We start from the raw sequence: 19,478 nt of genomic DNA, 5'->3' as shown, positions 1-19,478 counted from the left end.
TCAAATTCCTTTAGGAATGATACCATCCCACCCTGCTAGGCACCCTCCCCCACAGCACAGAAGGATATTGGTCTCTGGTCCTCTGCCGTTTTGACAGGCTGTCTTCATCGCTGATCCCTGCCATCAGGTACTTGAGCCCTGTGATCCAGGTGCGTGCCTCCTCCCCGCTGGAGGACACCAGGTCGAGAGACTCCATGTGGTCTCCATAGTAGATGCTGAAGCAGCAGTTGGGGTCGAAGCTGCCATCAGCATAGCGCTGGAAGATTTCCGACTGCTTCCCCTCACACACCTCCTGCATGGAGTCAATGGAGACTAGAAGAACAAGAGAGGCGGGTAGCTCATTAGAGATGGTCAGTGGAAGATCATTTGTGTTAGTTAGTTACAATCAGACTCTTGGAGGGAAAAGGGTCCTTTTCTTTGTCCGGGAAAAACAAATCACCCCCTTTATCCTCATTACTGAGCATTACCACTTGACCGAGGACTTAACAAATGAGAGAGCTTTGCCATGGGGGGGGGGAGGATTTGTAACAAAATGAACCCAGATGAGCAGCCAGATCTTATTTTAATCTGAGAAGGTGAAGGAGCATGAGGTAATCTGCATATTAATACAACAGGATCTTATGATACACCATTTAGTTTCTAGTACTCTCGTGCCTTTCCTTTAAACTTTTGTAGCTATCTGCATTGACATTCAATTGTTAGTGACTCTTTTCCACTATTCTTTGTGGCTATATCTGGTTTGCTATATTCTCCAGCTAGAAATAAAATCAAACACAGTTTGCACATTACAGTTGCTTCCTTACACCCAACCCATTGTAAAGAGAGCCTACACATTGTCTATGAAAGAGTCAGGGGCACATGCAGCCAGCCAGCCGCCCATGTTCTCACCAGCATTTACCCTGGCATATGGAAATAGACAGGCTTTCTAAACACACACTATTATTGTACAGTTTATCATGAAATGCAGCTGGGTGCTATTTAAGTAGATCCACTCAAATTTAGCCAGTCTTGCTACTTGGTTTCCTTTTTGCTCTCTCCACAGCACATGGGATTTCTTCATTCCTGTCCTTCATAGAGATAGACCCAAGCTGCAAAGTTTTGATGCAGGCTTCCCCAAAGGTCAGATCTTGGGGTATTGGCTTGGGGTCCATCTCCTCTCTTGAAGAGCAGTGCAGCAGCATCGTGGATTAAATACCCCCTCATCACACACCAAAATTAGCACCAATGTCAATGGATTTTGTGCAGCAGGCAGTCAATATCCTAGGCCTCTAACACTGGAGAAGTGGGTAAAACTCTTTGCAGAATTCAGAGAAACAATCTTAACCTTAAAAGCTAGTATTTCTTATGAGTCGTAGCCTCAGAATTCCCCCTGGAATGGTTGCTCTTAAAACTAGTTTCCCCACACTGAGAAATGCAAGCACAGACTCCCTCCTGCCTGCATCTCCAACAGCACGTGCCATTTTCAGTGTGTTCAAGAGTGTTAGTAGGTGAGGCCACCACTAATACCACATTCTGTTCTCTTTGCGGGTCTAGTTGAGCTGCACTTTTATGCAGGAAGGAGGCATTGGTCTTCCTGAACTTGAGATCTGCAAATAAGTTCGCTTTCCAGGCAATGCCCATCCCTGGCCTAGCTGGGGTCAGTCTAACATAATCTACTCCATTGATAAGGAGTGGGTCTCCAACTATTCGTATTCATCATGGGTAATATTAACCTAGAGCCTCAGAGCCCCAGTCCTGAACCCCATTGTGTCTGTTCAGCACCTAAAAGATAGGAGCTCAGTCTAATTTAGAAGCAATCTTTGCTCTTGATTACACAGACATAAATCCATAGTAACACCAGATTTACACCATGGCAACAGGGAAGGGTCTGGCCTCGGGCTGTAAATTCTACAGGTAGCTGTGCAAGATAATGCAGCAGAGCAGCCGGCCCCATCCTCGGGAGAACTAGCTCTTTCCTCTGCCTCTCCTCCTTGCTGTTAGCGATAGGCAAGTGAAGGTCCCAACATCTTCTACCCAAGAGCAATTTTTGTTCAGCTGTTTTATCCTTGATATTATTCCCTCCACGTCACCCTCTTACTGCTGAGTCACTTACAAAGCAGCATCAGCTGCTGAACTCGGCCCAGAAGTTCAGTGTTGGAAGAAGAGGCCAATGGAAGATGAAACGCAGCTCTGGAAACAGCCAATTTGTTAAAATTAGATCTGTCCCCTTGATGGCCCCAGGAAGCGCATGTGTGATTCAAGGCCACCTTCCCTCTTCCCCCACAATCCCCACCCAATTGCAAGAATGGAGTTTCTAAGACTTGGACCCAGCATGGGCTCATGTGGCCACACTTTTCAGTTCTTTGAAAAAGAGGAGAAACAAGGGAAGCACCCACTGTGCTCATTCAGTGCCTTCTAGAGGGTGCAGACAGCACCAGGAGCTGCTGCTTGCCACCCCGTCCTTGAATGAAGTTAAGCCTTATTGAACCTTTGTATTAGAAATGCAATTGTGTATGTAAAAAGAAAAGTTTCAGAGTAGCAGCCGTGTTAGTCTGTATTTGCAAAAAGAAAAGGAGTACTTGTGGCACCTTAGAGACTAACAAATTTATTTGAGCATAAGCTTTCGTGAGCTACAGCTCACTTCACTCAGCTTTTGCTCTAATAAATTTGTTAGTCTCTAAGGTGCCACAAGTACTGCTTTTCTTTTTGCGAATACAGACTAACATGGCTGCTACTCTGAATTGTGTATGTGTTATTGTATGCAACTCCTCTAGGGGGAAGGGGATGCTAATGTAATCCCTCTGGTTCTCAGCTCCTTTGAAGCCACCCCCTGGTCATGTCTGCATAGACTAGCTCAGACTGGATTCTCTAGGCAACAACAGACAAAGAAAGGATTTTTGGAAAAACAGCCTGGTTTTAAATAGGTTCAGGCTCTTCTTCCTCATGCAGCAAATGGACACGACCCCTGCTTCACAGAGCGCCACAGTTATCAGGGAATGGTTGGAAGGACTGGGCCTACTGAGGCCTCATAAAACTGTGTGCTTGTTCAGAGCTGTTCTTTTTGCGGATACAGACTAACACAACTGCTACTCTGAAACCTGTGATGAACTTGTGACCACAAAGGAAACCCTGTGGATGGAGTGCTGAACGACTCTTCCTGCCAGACCCCGTATTAGGGTTGGGGTGATCTCTAGCATGCAGGTAGGTTCTTTTATAATTTTAATGCGTCTTCTCTGCAGTGCTTTTACCGCAAGAATAAAATGGGTTTGCATAAAAAGAGCTGTGTGATATCTATAGCTGTGGGCACATCTAGGGTGACCAGATGTCCCGATTTTATAGGGACAGTCCTGATTTGGGGGGCTTTTTTATTAATACAGGCACCTATTACCCCCGCACCCTGTCCCACTTTTTTTTTTACACTTGCTATCTGGTCACCCTAGGCACATCATATTGTTGACCGTTTCTGAAGAAAAAGCAAGCAGGCCTGCTTGGGCAGCAAGTCTCTGCTAGGAACACCACAGTGCAGGCAGGGAACAGCTCAGTCTGGAGATACCCCAGTCAGAAGGGAGAGATGTGCATCTCCACCCAAGAGAGGGGATGGCCAGGGGAGCTGGAAGCCCGTGAGTGGGTGCCTTTACTGGGCCATTGAAGGGAACTATAGGGACCGTTACACTGCATTCTGATCCAAGTCATTTAGTGTGTCAGCATGTTGACCTCTATGGAAGGATGAGCAGAGAGGAGATAGGGTCTTGGTATGTTGGGGGTCATTAATGGGAACCCATCAACCAGTTGTTTGATCTACAAAAACAATTGCAGAGATGCTTGAGGCTGAGGCTATGGCAGTGGCAGTGCTAAAGAGCTGGCAGAGGTGTCCTACTGCTCCCATTTCTTCCCCTTTCTCCAGATCAGTAGGGTTCTAGCCACTGATACTTCCAACATGCCGTGAGGTTTGGAATGGATCAGCTAGAGCATTCAAAGTTATGTTACAGATACTACGCAGTATTGTCTGTCTAATATCCTGGGACTGACACGCTTACAAGTTGGGGGAGGCAATCTATTTTACTTGTTGGTGAGAGACAAGCTTTCAAGCCACACAGAGGCTTGGTCTATACTACCAACTTATGGCAGTAAAACTAAATCGCTCAGGCATGTGGACAAGCCATACCCTTGAGTGACACAGTTATACTGACCGAACTCCCGGTGTAGAGAGCATTAGGTCAGCAGGAGGGTTTCACCTCCCCAAGAAGCAGGGCCTACGCCGAAGGCAGAAGCTCTCCCATCCACGCAGTAGTGTCTTCACTGAGTGCTACAGTGGCGCAGCTCCACCGGTTCAGCTGCAGCGCTGTAAGTGTAGACAAGCCCAGAGCTCTTCTTCAGGTCTCAGAAAGGTATTCCCAGTGTCACCGGAAAATGCAAATACTGAACAATCTGTTCCCTCTTGCATTTTGCCGTGACACTGGGAGCACCTTTCCCAAACCCCAAGAGCAGCTCTGGATGGCTCGAAAGCTTGTCTCTCTTGCCAACAGAAGTTTGTCCAATTAAAGATATTATCTCACCCACCTTGTCTCTCTAATATTATGGATAGAGAAATGTTGCCGAGTTGGGTTTAAGGGATTTGCAAGCTCAGCCAACAAGGGACATTAGGCATGTCCTAGTCTGTTGCGAAGCATCCTGTAAATCTTCTTGGCTAAGATTAAACACAGTATCAGCAGAACAGCTATAATTATGATAGTTGAGGGCTCTAAGCACGGAGATCCATTGTGCTAGGCACTGTACATACACAGTGAGATGGTCTCTGCACCAAGGAGCTTCTGATCTAAATAGACAACACAGGCAAAGAGAGACAAAACAGAGGAACAGAGAGGTGAAGTAACTTGCCCCAGGTCACACAATAGTTCAGGATCAGAACCCAGGTACCCTGACTCTGAAACAATCCACTGAACCACCTACTGTCATTTACTCAGGAATGAATTCTTGCCTTTGCAGGACTTGATCCAACTAATTGTTTACATCTCTAGACCAGGTTCCTTCCTACATCTACGTTTGGGAGTAAATTACCAAGATATTGGTAACGTTTGTCAACCCCCATTCCTCTTCCCCTTGAATATACAAATCTTAAAATGCTATAGAATGCCCTTATGTTTAATGAAACAGTGTCTAGCATACACATGCACTCAGAGCCAGCACATTTGATAATTATTTGAACAATTTGTTTCCCTTCTAAAGATCCTAGATCCTGAGTGTCAAGAAGAGAAATTTTAACAATAAAATAAACCCCAGTACAGAATGTAATTTTGCAGATTACAGTGTCCTCCTGAGATTACAAGAAGCATGACTCTCCCTAGAAGCAGACATCTGTTTGCTATGATATGTGTACTCTGCAGCTACAGAATATATATTACACAGATCTACACGTGCCAGAAGTTTAAAAGATTTAAAAAAGGAAAAGTGTGTAGCAGGGCAAAAATCCAAACCACACCATTAAATGTTTCTAGGGGGAAAGCAGTTAGCTCAAACAGACATGAGGAGAACATTTAAAATTCAACACAGACTCCAGACCCAGGCAGATTTTCTTCATTTGAAATTAAACTAAGCAGAAAACAGTGAATTTGTGTTTTGTTACATCAGTGCCCTCTAGGCTTACAGTTATTTAGCAAGGGGGTATGGGACAATCACAGACACATAGAGCTCAAATCGCATTAGTCAAAGCAAGTGTCAAAAGAGGAAATGCAAAAAGACTTAACATCCGGTTTATAAGCCCTCTGTGCTGACAGCACAACTCAAGCCAAGGATGTCAACGCCAAACACAGCCTTTAATATTCTAGAGCAGTCTATTTATGTGCAGTCATTTTATAAAACGGGGCAAAAATTTAACACTTTGGACATTATCAAGGTGGCTTGGTATGCTAGTGCTTCTAGCTTTACTGTTTCAGAGTAGCAGCCGTGTTAGTTTGTATTCGCAAAAAGAAAAGGAGTACTTGTGGCACCTTAGAGACTAACAAATTTATTAGAACATAATAAATAAATAATAAATTAGTTAGTCTTTAAGGTGCCACAAGTACTCCTTTTCTTTTAGCTTTACTGTGCCACTCAACACAAATTAAAAAAGCCTGATCAAGGAGATACAGACTTTGAAAATAACAATTCCCTAAATGTCTTTAACGGAATGGTAGCTGGTTAAACTAATCTGTTACAGCTTAGTCTGAGAAGATGTGTATGTTATTAATTATTATTAGGGTTAGTATCTTTGCTTAAACAACCAGCCAAGCAATTCTAACTCACATACTTGAAGGAATTTTTAGGTCTTCTGCATGCAGTTTAAAAAGCTGGTTCTGAATAATGCAACAGGAGGCAAAAGGAAATGTCCAGAGCTAGATTTCAGTAGAGGTTTAAGTTCGCTATTCAATATTCGTTCCTGTGCATTATTATTATTCATCTATATTTCAGTAGAATCAAGAGGCCCCAACTGAGATTGGTGCCTCATTGTGCTAGGCACCATATGAACATGCTAGCGGGGGACAACCTCTGCCCTGAAGAGTTTAGGGTCAACATTGGAAAGGGGTCACATTTTCAAAGTGCTCCTCAAGCTCCCATTGTCATCACCCAGGGATGGTGGGCACTTTTGAAAAATCTATGCTAAAACAGACAAAGGAAGGATTATTATTCCCTTTTCACAGATGGGAAACTGAGACACAGAGAGATTAAATGACGTATCAGAGGTCACAATGCAGTTTATTGTAGAGCCAGGAATTGAATCGAGATCTTCCAAGTCCTAATCTACTATGTCACTAACCACTATGCCAGCACCCCTCTCAGACTAGGTGTCCTCCCTGTGCATCTTTACATGCCAACAAACAGGTCACACGCAGAGATGCAGATTGTGCCAACATTTACATTCATATTTGTAGTTTTGAAAGGGGAAACAATAAGGTTAATTTGGTCCCCAAGATCTCAGTCTCCCTGCTCCTCCCCTCGACTTGATGGTTGTCAGACACCTCTCTGCAGTGTTTCCTTGCCAGCACAGTTTCACACATCTTGTTAAGCAGCTCTTGTTAAACAAATAATTGAAGGCCCTGTTTTATTGCAGATTACAACTCGTCTCTGTGAAGCAATCATTGCTTTTCAATCATTTATATGTTCATTGGAGTGGATCAGCCACCATCTGGTGAAAAGAGACACTGAAAAAAAAACACACACATACGTTTGGGGAAAATATTACAAAGCGGCCCCAGTTAAAGAACAAAAGTCCTGACAGGTAAAAACCCTTACTCTTAAGCCACTGGGAGATGGGGTGGGGCTCCCAACCTTCATCCATCTTGTCTATTTCATTGCAAGTCCCCTTTCACTATCTTTTTCTCCAGCATCTAGCACAATGCAGCCCCGATTTCAGTGGGGGGCTCTCAGGATGACTCTAATACAACATAACATGTAGCTGAATGCAGACATATCAGCCCTTAGATCCAGAACATGCAGCATGATCTGCAAGGGCAGATCCCTGTGTCTGAATGGATCCTGATTGACTCTAATGGGGTTTTGTCCACATAGACCTGGTTGCAGGATTGGGGATCTTTATTTGCAACCAATAATCATTACCTTTCTGGTGCACGATAAATCCTACCAAAGCTGCCTCAACCCATCAGACAACTGGTCCATGTGACCTTGGATCTTGTCTCCAGCAATGACCACTAGCAGGTGCTTCAGAGAAACAGTGCCTCAACCATAAATACAGCTAGCTAGCTGTGCCACATGGGATATGGATGTGGAGGGGAGGGAATATCCCTTCCTTCTCCCACAGACATTTTTAGAGAAGACCCAAACTTCAAACTGCAGACACTCCTAAATCTGGGGTTATTCACACAGGATTTGCTTGGAGCTCATCTCCAAGTCTGTCGGGTTATTTTAGCCCTCAACTAGCAGAAGTGTTATTAACATTCATACAAGTCAGGCACAGTCCTGCCAATCCAGCAACAGCATTAGCCTTGGTCATCTTCCATTTTACCTAACACCTCATGTCGGCTGCTCAGTGCCAACGCAAACCTCTCATTCTCAGTAGAAAGGCCCGGTGGCCAGCACTTACTTTTGGCTTTCTCATTCTTTCGCGATGGTCTCCAGCGAATACACGACTTGTGCTCATCGAGGTAATAGAACCGGACTAGCCCTTTGGAACTGCCCCGGAGTTTGATCATCTGGGTACCAGCTTGCATGGAGCTCATACATCTTTCCACTGGAGAGAGAAATAAAGGACAGCCTGAGTTAGACACGAGACTGAAATTCTTCAAAATTCTGAAAGGCACAACGTGCAGTTAGGCACTCAACTGCCCCAGGAAGTCAAAGGGGAGGTTCTTTGGCCTTGGTAGCACAGGAAGTCAGACCAGATGATCACAGGGGTCCCTTCTGGCCAACAGCTCCCAGCCGTGCCTTTGAAAAGCTCCACCTCCACATCTAAGGTGGAATCCACCCTAGCACAGGAGGTCAGCACAAGAACTAGGCACCACTTAAGCTGGACTTTTATGATGTCTAGGCCTCCTGCTAACCCTCTGCATGGCAGGGGAATTTCAACCTTTAGGTCAAATGATCAGCAGATGTAAAATTGGCATAACTGTTACCATCAGTGGAGCTACACAGATTTACACCGACCAGCTGAGAGCTGACCTTTAACCTTCCAACTGCCTCTTTAACAAAAAGATAACACTTTCCCCTCCTCCCCACCATTTCTCACTACAAAGTCAGAAGTTTTGGGCAGCAGCATCCCCAGTTAGTAATAAATTTGCTTCCTGGGAATTGACTGAATTAGCATCCTGCCTACCCGGAGCCCAATTAACTAAAGGGGAAAAAAAATTAATTACCCAACTTGGCCACTCAGAATATAACAAATATTCTGGAACCCAATAAATAATTCACAAAAGTCCTTAGTGCACAAATTGCTTTAGAACTAAAAACTGTTTTTCCACTATAGAGGGGAGGCATTAAAAATTAACAGCACAAAGATTATTAGAAACACACGCACTGGATTCAGTTTATTTATTTATTTTTAAAAGGGCCATCTGCTAAGATGAAGGCAGCCTCAGAGGCTACATTCTTATAAAATAGTCTGCAGTTATCGTCTGTGTAATGCTAAGTGCCTTGTACGATAGCCAGAGCAACACAGAGCTGAACAAAGCATTCCAAAACAATTACCACCATCTCCCTAAATGTACTGTTCTTTGAAGAAGCAACAAACCAACTTTGCACCATTGCTACCTCCTGCATCCCATCATTAGGAACTGAACAGCGGAAGCCGTTAGTCAGTTTGATGCTCAAGTGACTATTACTAGAGCTTGGTAACTGTTTGCTGCTCACCACAGTATCAATACTGCCACCATGCTCATTCTCATTATGCATCATATACTTCTGTAAGATTAAAAAAAAAACCCAATATGCATCACTCTCTGCACTGCTGTGAGTTAGATGCCAATATTCTCAGGCTCATTTCATGTTAATGGGCCATCTGAGCCCAATGTTAAGGTAAGTTAGTAGATAAAAATGAGACATATTTATTAATTAAAAAACAGCAATACGAAGCAGTGACTAAGTCTGCAATGGAGTGAGTTTCTGATGTGCCAGCTTCAGGATTAGTACTTTAAAAAAAATTTGTTTTGTGAAGATAAAATATGCAGTTGCCTTTCTTTGAATGCTCTGGTTACAGCTCCGAGCTCTGAACTCCAGCATACAATAAAGTACTCCCATCTGCTGCTGAACTATTCAAGACAGGATCATTAAACTTGATCTGCTTACAGCTGTGACAGTCGGATAGCAAAAAGCAGCACAAGCTGGCTTCTCCGAGAATATTTAATCAAGTTCAAGGTGCTCAATGGCCTGGGCACAAGGTATCTAAGAGATCAACTAAAGCTCCAGGATGAAGATTGTGGTCGACAGCTCCGCTCCTCAAGCACACTGGAACTTTCTACCATTAGGGTAAATAAAGCTCATCTGTACAGGAGACAGAGCTTTCTTGGGAGCCAGCCCAAGACTGTAGCCTGAATTGCCCCAGGGACTAAGGATTCAAACTGGTCCGCCTTCTATTCGGTGCCATGCACATTTCCTTGACCTGCCTTCTCTAACAAACAGAGCAAGGTGTGTAATATACATTTTAAAAAAATCCAAACCATAAAAACCAAAAAAACCCTCAACTGCACACTCTCCTCCTGAGGAGAGAACAAAACACAGGACAGATGTTAGCCATGTTGCTTGATGCCCTGACTGGAAGGCACTCAGATACTACAGTGATGAACACCCATACAGAACAGAAAAAAAAAAAAAAAAAAAAAAAAAAAAGGTGGCAGCACAAGAAAAGCAGTAAGAAAAATCACCCCCCCCCCCGTCTGTTTTCATGTGAATTTGAAAAATAGGAGTTCATGGAACACTTTATATTTAGGGTGAGAATATTAAAATGTTGACTGAATAACGAGTACTGCTCAAGGCCCAGAGTGAAGAAAGTCCTTGCCCAAAAAGCACATGAAGTCTAGAACCCAGATCCTGCAAACTCTTACACAAATTAGTCAACTTTTAGCACGTGAGCAGTTCCAGTAAAACGCCTCATGTTGTTTAGGTATTTGCAAGATTGGAGCCTAAAGTCTAGTGGTCCAATACTATTTAATATAGTCATTAAAGCTTAGGAGACAAACACTTATCCATCCCTCCCTGACATCTGCCGATTTTGGTAGAAGAGAAACCACATCTGAGAACCATGGTGATAAGTGGAGTAAAACAGAACCACCCCTAGGTTTGCAAAACTAAAACTGTTCCCAAATGTTGGCATGTCTCAGGTAAACTCACTCCCATAATTTAGAGCAAGATCAGGAGAAAACATGAAGCTGTTAGAAGTTTTTTGCATAAAATGCATGGAAGTTCAGAGACAAGATTGATTTGCAGTCCTTAACTTGTCTGGTAGCACACCAGGGTACTCAAATGTGCACTGCACTTTGTAGCAAAGTTTGTAAAGAAAGAAATGAGAAATATTTTGGTGTGAATTGAAAGGAGAGAATAAATAAATAAAATAAAAATAAATGAATAAAAAAGAAAAGTATCTGGAACAAGCTTAATGTGAATTTATCAGCAATATTCTTTTGGAAATTCTTTTGTCTGTTTGATAAGCAATGGAACAAAGATATGATTCTTTCCAAGTTAAGAAAAATCTTCAAATGTTGCACCCAATGCACAAGTAAAGACACCTGTATCTGTTTAACACCCAGACCATCCAGTGTCACAGAGGCGTTTCTTGTGCAACACTTTTATTTGTTATTCATGGAGTGGATTTTCAGAGGCATAAAAGACAGTGTGTATGGTAACACCCATTGTTTCATGTTCTCTCTGTGTATAATCTCCCCACTGTATTTTCCACTGAATGCATCCAATGAAATGAACTGTAGCTCATGAAAGCTTATGCTCAAATAAATTTGTTAGTCTCTAAGGTGCCACAAGTACTCCTTTTCTTTTTGCAAATACAGACTAACACGGCTGCTACTCTGAAAAAAAGACAGCTAGGTGCTTAACTGCTATTGAAAGTCAATCTGAGCAGGAGCCTAACTGCTCTTGTGTATTTGAATATCTATTGCCCCAGCCGGCTGGATTGGTGCAGCAGCTCCAGTAATAAGAGTTTCGCTCAATGGCCATGTTTCGACTTTGACTCAAAAGAAGCCAAGATTCAAAGGGGTGCGGGGGAGCAAGGCTCTTTTAGGTTAGACCAACCTAAAAGGTTAGGTTAGACCAGTGGTCCCCAACCTTTCTGTGGGAATAGCACATTCCTATTCCCAGAAGACTGTGGTGGGCACCACACATGCTGCCAACAAGCATTTCGGTGGCATTTCGGCGGGCGGTTCTCTGGCGGCCGTGCTCAGCCATGGCATTTTGGCGGCGCAGTGTCCTCTGGGCGCACATAACTGCAAATTCCTACTAACGGTGGAAAGAAGGCAGCCCTGGGGAGGTCTGGGAGGGTGGTAGAGAGAGCAGAGGAATTTCTGGGGTAGGGTGGGGAGCCCAAACATACATTACCCTCCTTTCTTAGGCACCTCCTAAGGTCTAGAAGAGCTCCTTCCCCTAGAGGAGATGTGGCTGCTCTACGGAAAGGAGCTCCATGGTGGTATTTATATCAAGGAAAGTTACAGGTAGAAAAATCTTAATGTACGAGAACAGTCATGAGAAGGTGGATAAATACTCCTATGCGCTCAGAGCTCAGCTACCTTTCTTAACTGTTCATTTCTACCCTTTCTCCAAACTGCCGCAGCACCTTCCTGCAAACGCTAATTCAGCTTCACAATACTCTTGTGATATAGGGATGCAGCCCCACTTTACAGATTGAGAAACCCAGGTAGAGAAAATATAAATATAAATCTCCCCATTGTATTTTCCACTGAATGCATCTGATAAAGTGAGCTGTAGCTCACGAAAGCTTATGCTCAAATAAATTTGTTAATCTCTAAGGTGCCACAAGTCCTCCTTTTCTTTTTGCGGATACAGACTAACATGGCTGCTACTTTGAAACCAGGTAGAGAAAAGCCATTACACAATTTGCCACAGGTCAAGAAGAAAGGCAGCAGCACGGCAAGGAATAGAAACCCAGTTCCTACTCTAGAAATAAAAAATGCTCTTGCTAAGCAAGATTTAGCTTCCCAGGGGGGCAGGAAGTGGCAGCGATAGAGGAATAATAACTGAGTTGATGGGAACAATAAGAAGTTACCAGATTTTACGTCCCTGAGAATCTCCCCACATGTGAGAACAGGGCCCTAGTCCCATCACTGTGACTGGATGCATGCTCTGATCTCTCTTTCTCATGAGTTGTTTCAATGAAATTATCCTTCCTACAGTGTGGGGGAGGGAGGCAGGGAAAGAGCCTGCCTGTACTGGATGCAAGGGAGCAGAGGGGAGGGAGCAGTTGGGCATCTTTACACCTGGCTCAGATTTTTCTCAGAACATTCAGGAACAGAACTTGGCCCGGTTCCAGGGTGCATCATGCAGCTTTGCTAGCACAGCCAGGCTCCCTAGGAAGGTCAGAAGCCCAGCCGCTCACAACTCTGCTGAACTTTTCAGCCCAGTTTTGTTAACAGAGTCTGACTTGGAAACCTACAAAGTGCATGTTTTCTGCATCCTGCATGACAACGGCTCATCTGTACGCTGCAGGGGGTGGCGGAGACAGAGAGAGCACGTTATTAACAAGAGTCTCATTTTCCTTTCAGGGATCTCCAAGTACGTGACATTTGCCAGCCCGAAGCAGCCCCTGCATGGTCTAAAGCACACGCCAGCCGTACATGGCTGCAGTCTCATTGCCCTCAGAGACATTAGTCCCAATTTACACCAGGGGAGGAGGAATGAGGCCCACATACACTTTAGACCCCGGTAGCCTACTTCAGCTCTGAAAATTCTGTTCCATTGAAGGGCCACAGAACTGGAGGACATATTAAAAAGCCAACCCACTAGCTGCACAATGGCTTCCTGGGAGCTAGTCCTTTCCCTGGCAACTCACCTTAGAGTGCTCAGTGTAAGGTGCCTTGCATTCACTCACTCTTACCCTGCAGAAATTCACCCCCGAGTTCTTTTACTACAGAAACGTGACGATCTGCCACTGGCTCCAGAGAGGGCTTTTTCCACCAGTAGCAGACGCCCCTATGCTGATGGGTAAGCAGTCATAGCTATGCCTGTTTCTCAGTACACTGCCTGAGGAGTTATTTTAAATAACCCCTGTGACCGAGAGTGATTGAGGCTCTGCACACAAACGGAAGTGGAGGACAGATGTTCTGCAAATGTTTTTCTTTGCAGCATTTGGGGAGAGAGGGAAAGTCTATTTTTACACAATGCATGGGCTGCTGTTCACTGGGTTGACTCCATTTCAGACAGAGAGCAAGCTATTGTGTTGCAGTGACTGGTACAGTCAGTGAGCAGAGTCAAGGAGACTCACTTATGTCACAGCTGCACCAGGCACAGAGGGCTGCCTTGATAGCAATTTGCACACTTGATTCCATGACCCATCTCAGTAATTGCCTCTCTCAGACTTCTTCAGCTTCCCTCTATCTGGTTTCTCTTGGTACTCCTGCCTCACTGTTCCCTCAGTAGTGGATAAACAGGTCTCCTTTGTCCCTGCACACTGTCTCGTCACCCTTGGTGCAAGAGCCTTCTCCTCTGAAGTTCTTGCCTGCTTTGACTCGTGTCTCATTTCAAATCTCAGCTGAACCCCATTTCTCCTCCCCCGGGCAGACAGCCCTTAAAACATCAGGGAGAGGGGAACTGAGTTACTGGCTGCTTAAACCTGCAAGTGGAGGGTTGGGCAGTGTTTGTACAAAGGGTACTATACAAAGCAGAGTGTATTGGAATGCCTCCATTATTAAAGAGCATTATCATTAACAAAGAGGTTAATGTGAAAAGAGACACTGAAAACGCTGCAATCTGTTGCTTCTGCAGTTGCTCCTCTGGGCTGGAACTATAAGGCTAGGACTATAACAGGGTTTAAAAGAGAACTGGATAAATTCATGGAGGTTAAGTCTGTTAATGGCTATTAGCCAGGATGAGCAAGGAATGGTGTCCCTAGCCTCTGTTTGTCAGAGGGTGGAGATGGATGGCAGGAGACGGATCACTTGATCATGACCTGTTAGATTCACTCCCTCAGGGACACCTGGCATTGGTCACTGTTGGTAGACAGTATACTAGGCTGGATGGACCTTTGGTCTGACCCAGTCTGGCCATTCTTATGTTATGTTAACATCCATTCAACCCGCCTAGAGGCGGGGGCGCTGCCGAAACATTGTGCTCCATTCCTGATGGTGCTTCTGGCCAGAGTAGAAGCAGCTAGCTCTGATCAGTTTTCAAGCAAGCCCCAACCCAGACTTCCTTTTAAGAAGTGGATCTTTGAACGGTGTAAGTGATAGAAGGCTCTGTAGGCAAACCCCTTTTCTACAGAGTCTCAGTTACATCTGGGCTAGCCCACGGTTATCAAGTGACAATGCACCAATGTAACAGGAGGCTTTGTTTGTTCTATCACATTACTATACTGTACCATGCAGATATTTCTGATATCATTTCTAGCCAGGTGTCCCCTTTTTATTCCTTAAAGAATAAACTGCTCTTACCTCATCCAGCTAGTACAGAATTTCAATCCTGAGGTCAAAGGATTGTGCCACAGCTTATCAGCATTTACAATTAAATACCCAGGAAGGGATCTGAATCTGGGAAAAGGCAACATGGCTCCTTCTAAACACAACTCCTTCAAATTTACGACAGTGAAGGATTCAGTTTGCTGAAAGTGGACAGAGTGTGAAAAGTGATGAGCCAGGAGGAATGGTTCACACTGCACAAACTCTTGCTGCTAACACCAGATCTGCCCAGTCAATCAACTTACATTACTTTTTCGGAGGGGTGCTCGGGGGGGGGGGGGAAATCTATGGCAAAAATAAAATAGGGATTTTCAAAAAGTCCACATGTGTTAAGGCATACACATTTTATTCAGATTGTCATAAAAAAAGTGAAAGTGAAATCAAGAGTCAAAATATAATTCAAAAGTTCTTGAATCTTTCCCAAAAAAACAGAGAGACATGCCAGCAACTCATAAAGCAATGAAAGATAAAAGAACATAGGGGCTGCATGCTCTGCAAATGTGTGTCAACATCCTCCTCCCCACCCCAGCTACAGCTAGACAAAGCTGTCATTAAATAAGATGTAAACGTGAAAGCCTTTAAGACACTATTGTCTTGTGCAATTAAGCATCAGGGACTCTGACATTCCCTGTCTTACCAATCTGGCCCATTTTCCATTTCGGCGTAGCCACAATGCTGCCACCAATCCAGAAAAACTCCTCAGCCAAGCGGGTGATGGAAAACTTATTTTGAAGCAAGGGAGATTTGGAGATGTCCATGTTGGAGACAAAAGGGAGCTTCTGAATTGTATGCCAGGGCTCTAGGCAGCTCTTCCCCTGAATGGAGGCCAGTGTTCTGTGGTTGCAATTTCCAGTACATCACCATAAACAAAACAAAACAAAACAAAACAAAAATCTTCAAGCTAATCAATGAAGTAAAGAGTCCGATGTTTCTTCAGGCTGTTTTGTTACATAGCAATTTCATGGTTTAATTTAGACTCTTCTCACCTGCTGCAAAACTGAATATTAAAATACATTCAGTTGTCATTCTATATGATGGGGTTTTGGTTTTGAATCTATCAGTTAAGAAGGTGTTTTTTCAAGTTTGCTATTTTAAAAAGAGGAGACATGAGGGGCTCCAATAGTCCCATGAGGTAAGGCAGCATTTGGAAGAATGCATTCAAGGTGCACAGAAAGACCTCTCAAGCATATTTTTATTTCCTTTCCAAAAGTCATCAGCTGTTGGGAACCCAGCACACCACTACACCAGCCCTCAGCTGTCGGGAGTCTGCATGACACTTCCCCCTTTCAACTGCGACTTTACACACAGGTGAATTTATCCCTCACACATGCTGGATTTGTAAAGCACTTGAAGTCTCACTCCTGCAAGAATCAGCCTCTATCTCCTACACCCATGAACAATAATGTCTGTTGGAATAAACACAAAGGACACCGTTCAGAACATCTTCCCCGCCACAAGTCCATCCAGGGGCCTGAGTTCTTCATTCTCTTTCCATCTCTGTATGCTCACATGTCCTTTTCATGTAGCTCTTTCAAAGCCTTGCTTCAAACCTTCCTCCCCTTCAAGCCTCAGACAGGCCTTTTGAATATTCTAACCGGCATGTTTAGAAGAGGAAGACTATTTCTTTCCAGCCAGGAGAAACCACACACAATCCAAACACAGCAATACATGTCCGCCTGTAATCCTAAATCCTCCCTACGCACTAATCCTAAAGCTCTGGCTTCTGCCCTATCCAGTCATGGCATTTAGGGGGCACATGCTGCAGCCATAGAAAAAGGAGAAGGGGGAGGGAAAAGGAAAAAACATCATCACAACAAAACCTCCAATTATTTTTCCTCCAGTCTAACTTGGCAGCCTCTCTCCAACTGCACAGCCCATTCAAGAGTGCCAAGCCCTAACGAACGGACGGCCCCCAAAAGACGCCTGCTCAGGACACCAGCCAGCCCGCACAGCACAAGCACTGCTCGCGGGGCGTGAAAAGAGCATTCCAAGCGCCGGGAAACAGGCAGAGCTCAAAACTGGCAATGTTCTTTTCAACCATAAAGCTGCCATTTCTCGTCCAGTGAGAGCCTTCCAAGAGAAACATCACCCTAAATCTTCAGAGTAGCTGCATTCACATTTTGGAACAGTGTCAAATTTTTCGTGCCTACAGTAGATCATGGATACGCACCCAGTTCACTCCTGCCATTCCTGGGCCAGATGGGGAGTGTAATATGCATCTTACGGCTTCGGTGGCAGCAGGGGTCTGCCTGTCAGTTCTGTTTAAGAACAGATCCACTTACTTCTCTGGGTGCCTAGCAAGACCTTTGCATATTAAGCAGCACTACCTAAAATATCCTCCACTCCCCATTTCACAGCTCAGTGGAGCTGTGGAATAGCTAAACCAAGAAAGAAGTGACTCTCAAAAAGGAGGAGTTTGACTGCCTTTTTGCCTCAAGTCCACAGTTCACATCCCAGGACAGGGTCACAAGTTGGGATGGACTGCTGGTGTCCCAGCTTGGAGATCTGTTCTTCTTAGTAGAATCTGGCACAGCACAGGGGGAAGACTGCTGATTGGGACTGGAGGGAGGGTGAGGAGCACATGTATGTGCTCATGAGCTTGCCACAAACACCTTGCGGCTGCCTCATGTCGTTTCTCAGGACAGAGACAGTGGATACTGCACCAGACTAGAGTCAGAAAACCTGGCCACAGCTGGTTTCTACAGCTGGCTCTGCCACAGACTTAAGTGCATGGCCTTGGGCAAGTCACTCCCCTCCCAACTTCTGGGTCTCAGGCTCCTCATCTGAGGAATGGGGACTTCCTTTGTGGTGTGCTCCAAGATCTATGGATGAAAACCTGCTACACTGGAGAGAAAGAGGCAGGGATCCACACAGCCTGGTTCTAAAGACACTTGAATCTTTTTTAAGGGGAATAATGGCCCAGTGGTCAGGGCACTAGTCTAGGACTTGGGAGAGCTGGGTTCAATTCGCTGCCCCACCAGAGACTTCCTAGGTGCTGCGAGGCAACCTCCTTAGCCTCTCGGGGCCTCAGTTCCCCCATCTGTACAATGGGGAAAATAGCACTTCCCTGCCACACAGCACTGTTGGGAGGGTAACTACGTTAAGGACTAAACTGCTCAGCTACTACACTGATGGTGGTACCAAAGATGTAATATACCTAAGGCCCTGTCTACGCTTGCAGCAACATATAAAGTGTTTGTAGCTACACACCGCAGTGAAAGGCTCCAGCAAGGTGGAGGCAACAGAGAAAAGCTCTGGTAGTAGGACACTACGCTGCTTAAAAATAGCAACATAGACAGGGGAGGCACTGTCTGGGCATTTAGGGAACACACCTGATGGTTCAGATGTGCAAGGCATTCTTCTTGCCTCACCATCTACACTGTTAGATGAGCCTGCAGTGTCTGCACTCATGTTTGTGTAAAACAATCTGAAATGCCTGTGCCACAGTATCTGGTGGGGTGTTATAGAACATGGTGCCTGTTGAACTGAGCTAAGATTTAGGATTGTGCTCACCTGCTCCCCCTCCTCTCAAGAAAAGAAAAGGTGTCCCATCGAGCGCCTTCATTCCCATGCACCATTACCATGGCAAGTCTGAATCCCCGGGGAGAAGAACAGGCTGCAGTGCTCAGAGTGCTAAATCCTGGGAGCTGGCTCGCCATGCACGAGGAGCAGCACTCTCTCTAAACAGCAGCATTTGCAGCAGGGACACCCTAGATTCAGCATTAACCATTTATGTGATATCAATCTGGGCACAGGGTGGGAGGGAGGTGGAACAAAGCTCCCGTAGCAGCATTACGCAAGACATTAAGTTGACAGCAGTCCTGAGTTAGAATTCACCTCCCTATAAGCAGGCTCTTGAACAAGAGCCTTCAGATGTTTGGTTTTGCATTTCCAGAGCTCAGAACTAAGAAATACTGGTGATTTTGAACCCAGCGAGGGTGAGGTATGGAAAAAGCCATCTTCATATACAGCTAACACTAGATTTGTAAGACAAGCGGAGAGGAAGCTTTCCATCAATGTACTCATTGCAGTTGACAATCAGTCCTTCAGGCCACTTACAAAGAGGCTCACATAGACAGCAAAAACAAACATAATATTTAAAAAATGCAAACAAAAACCTCTCCATCCACTGATCACCCATAGCAGGCACTGGGCAACTATGCAGGGAGGAGATGGGAAATCAAAAAGGGTTAAATGTGACAAAATCCCTCCTCCAACTTCTTCATAGAGCATATTGAGCTGAAGTACTTAGGGCATAAGCCTATTGAAAAGGGTTTCTATTCTTACCTCACTTAACATCCTTAGAAAAATCTTCCTCGAGTGACGCATCGTACAGATTAAAGCCTTGTTTCTATTGCACTCTTAGAGACTTCCCATTAT

The 19,478-nt window shown here is 44.7% G+C and overlaps 1 protein-coding gene across 1 annotated transcript in view; it reads right to left on the bottom strand.

Annotated features, from left to right (window-relative positions):
- Positions 1 to 19,478, bottom strand: part of PLCH2 (phospholipase C eta 2) — a 322,908-nt gene that overhangs the window by 96,751 nt on the left and 206,679 nt on the right. The window contains 2 exon segments of the mRNA XM_038376889.2: positions 69 to 312; positions 8,057 to 8,203. Coding sequence (XP_038232817.2) covers positions 69 to 312; positions 8,057 to 8,203 — 391 coding nt within the window.

The sequence above is a fragment of the Dermochelys coriacea genome, chromosome 18 (assembly GCF_009764565.3).
Source record: "Dermochelys coriacea isolate rDerCor1 chromosome 18, rDerCor1.pri.v4, whole genome shotgun sequence".
NCBI classification, from domain to species: domain Eukaryota; kingdom Metazoa; phylum Chordata; order Testudines; family Dermochelyidae; genus Dermochelys; species Dermochelys coriacea.
This window is presented reverse-complemented; position numbering and strand designations above follow the sequence as displayed.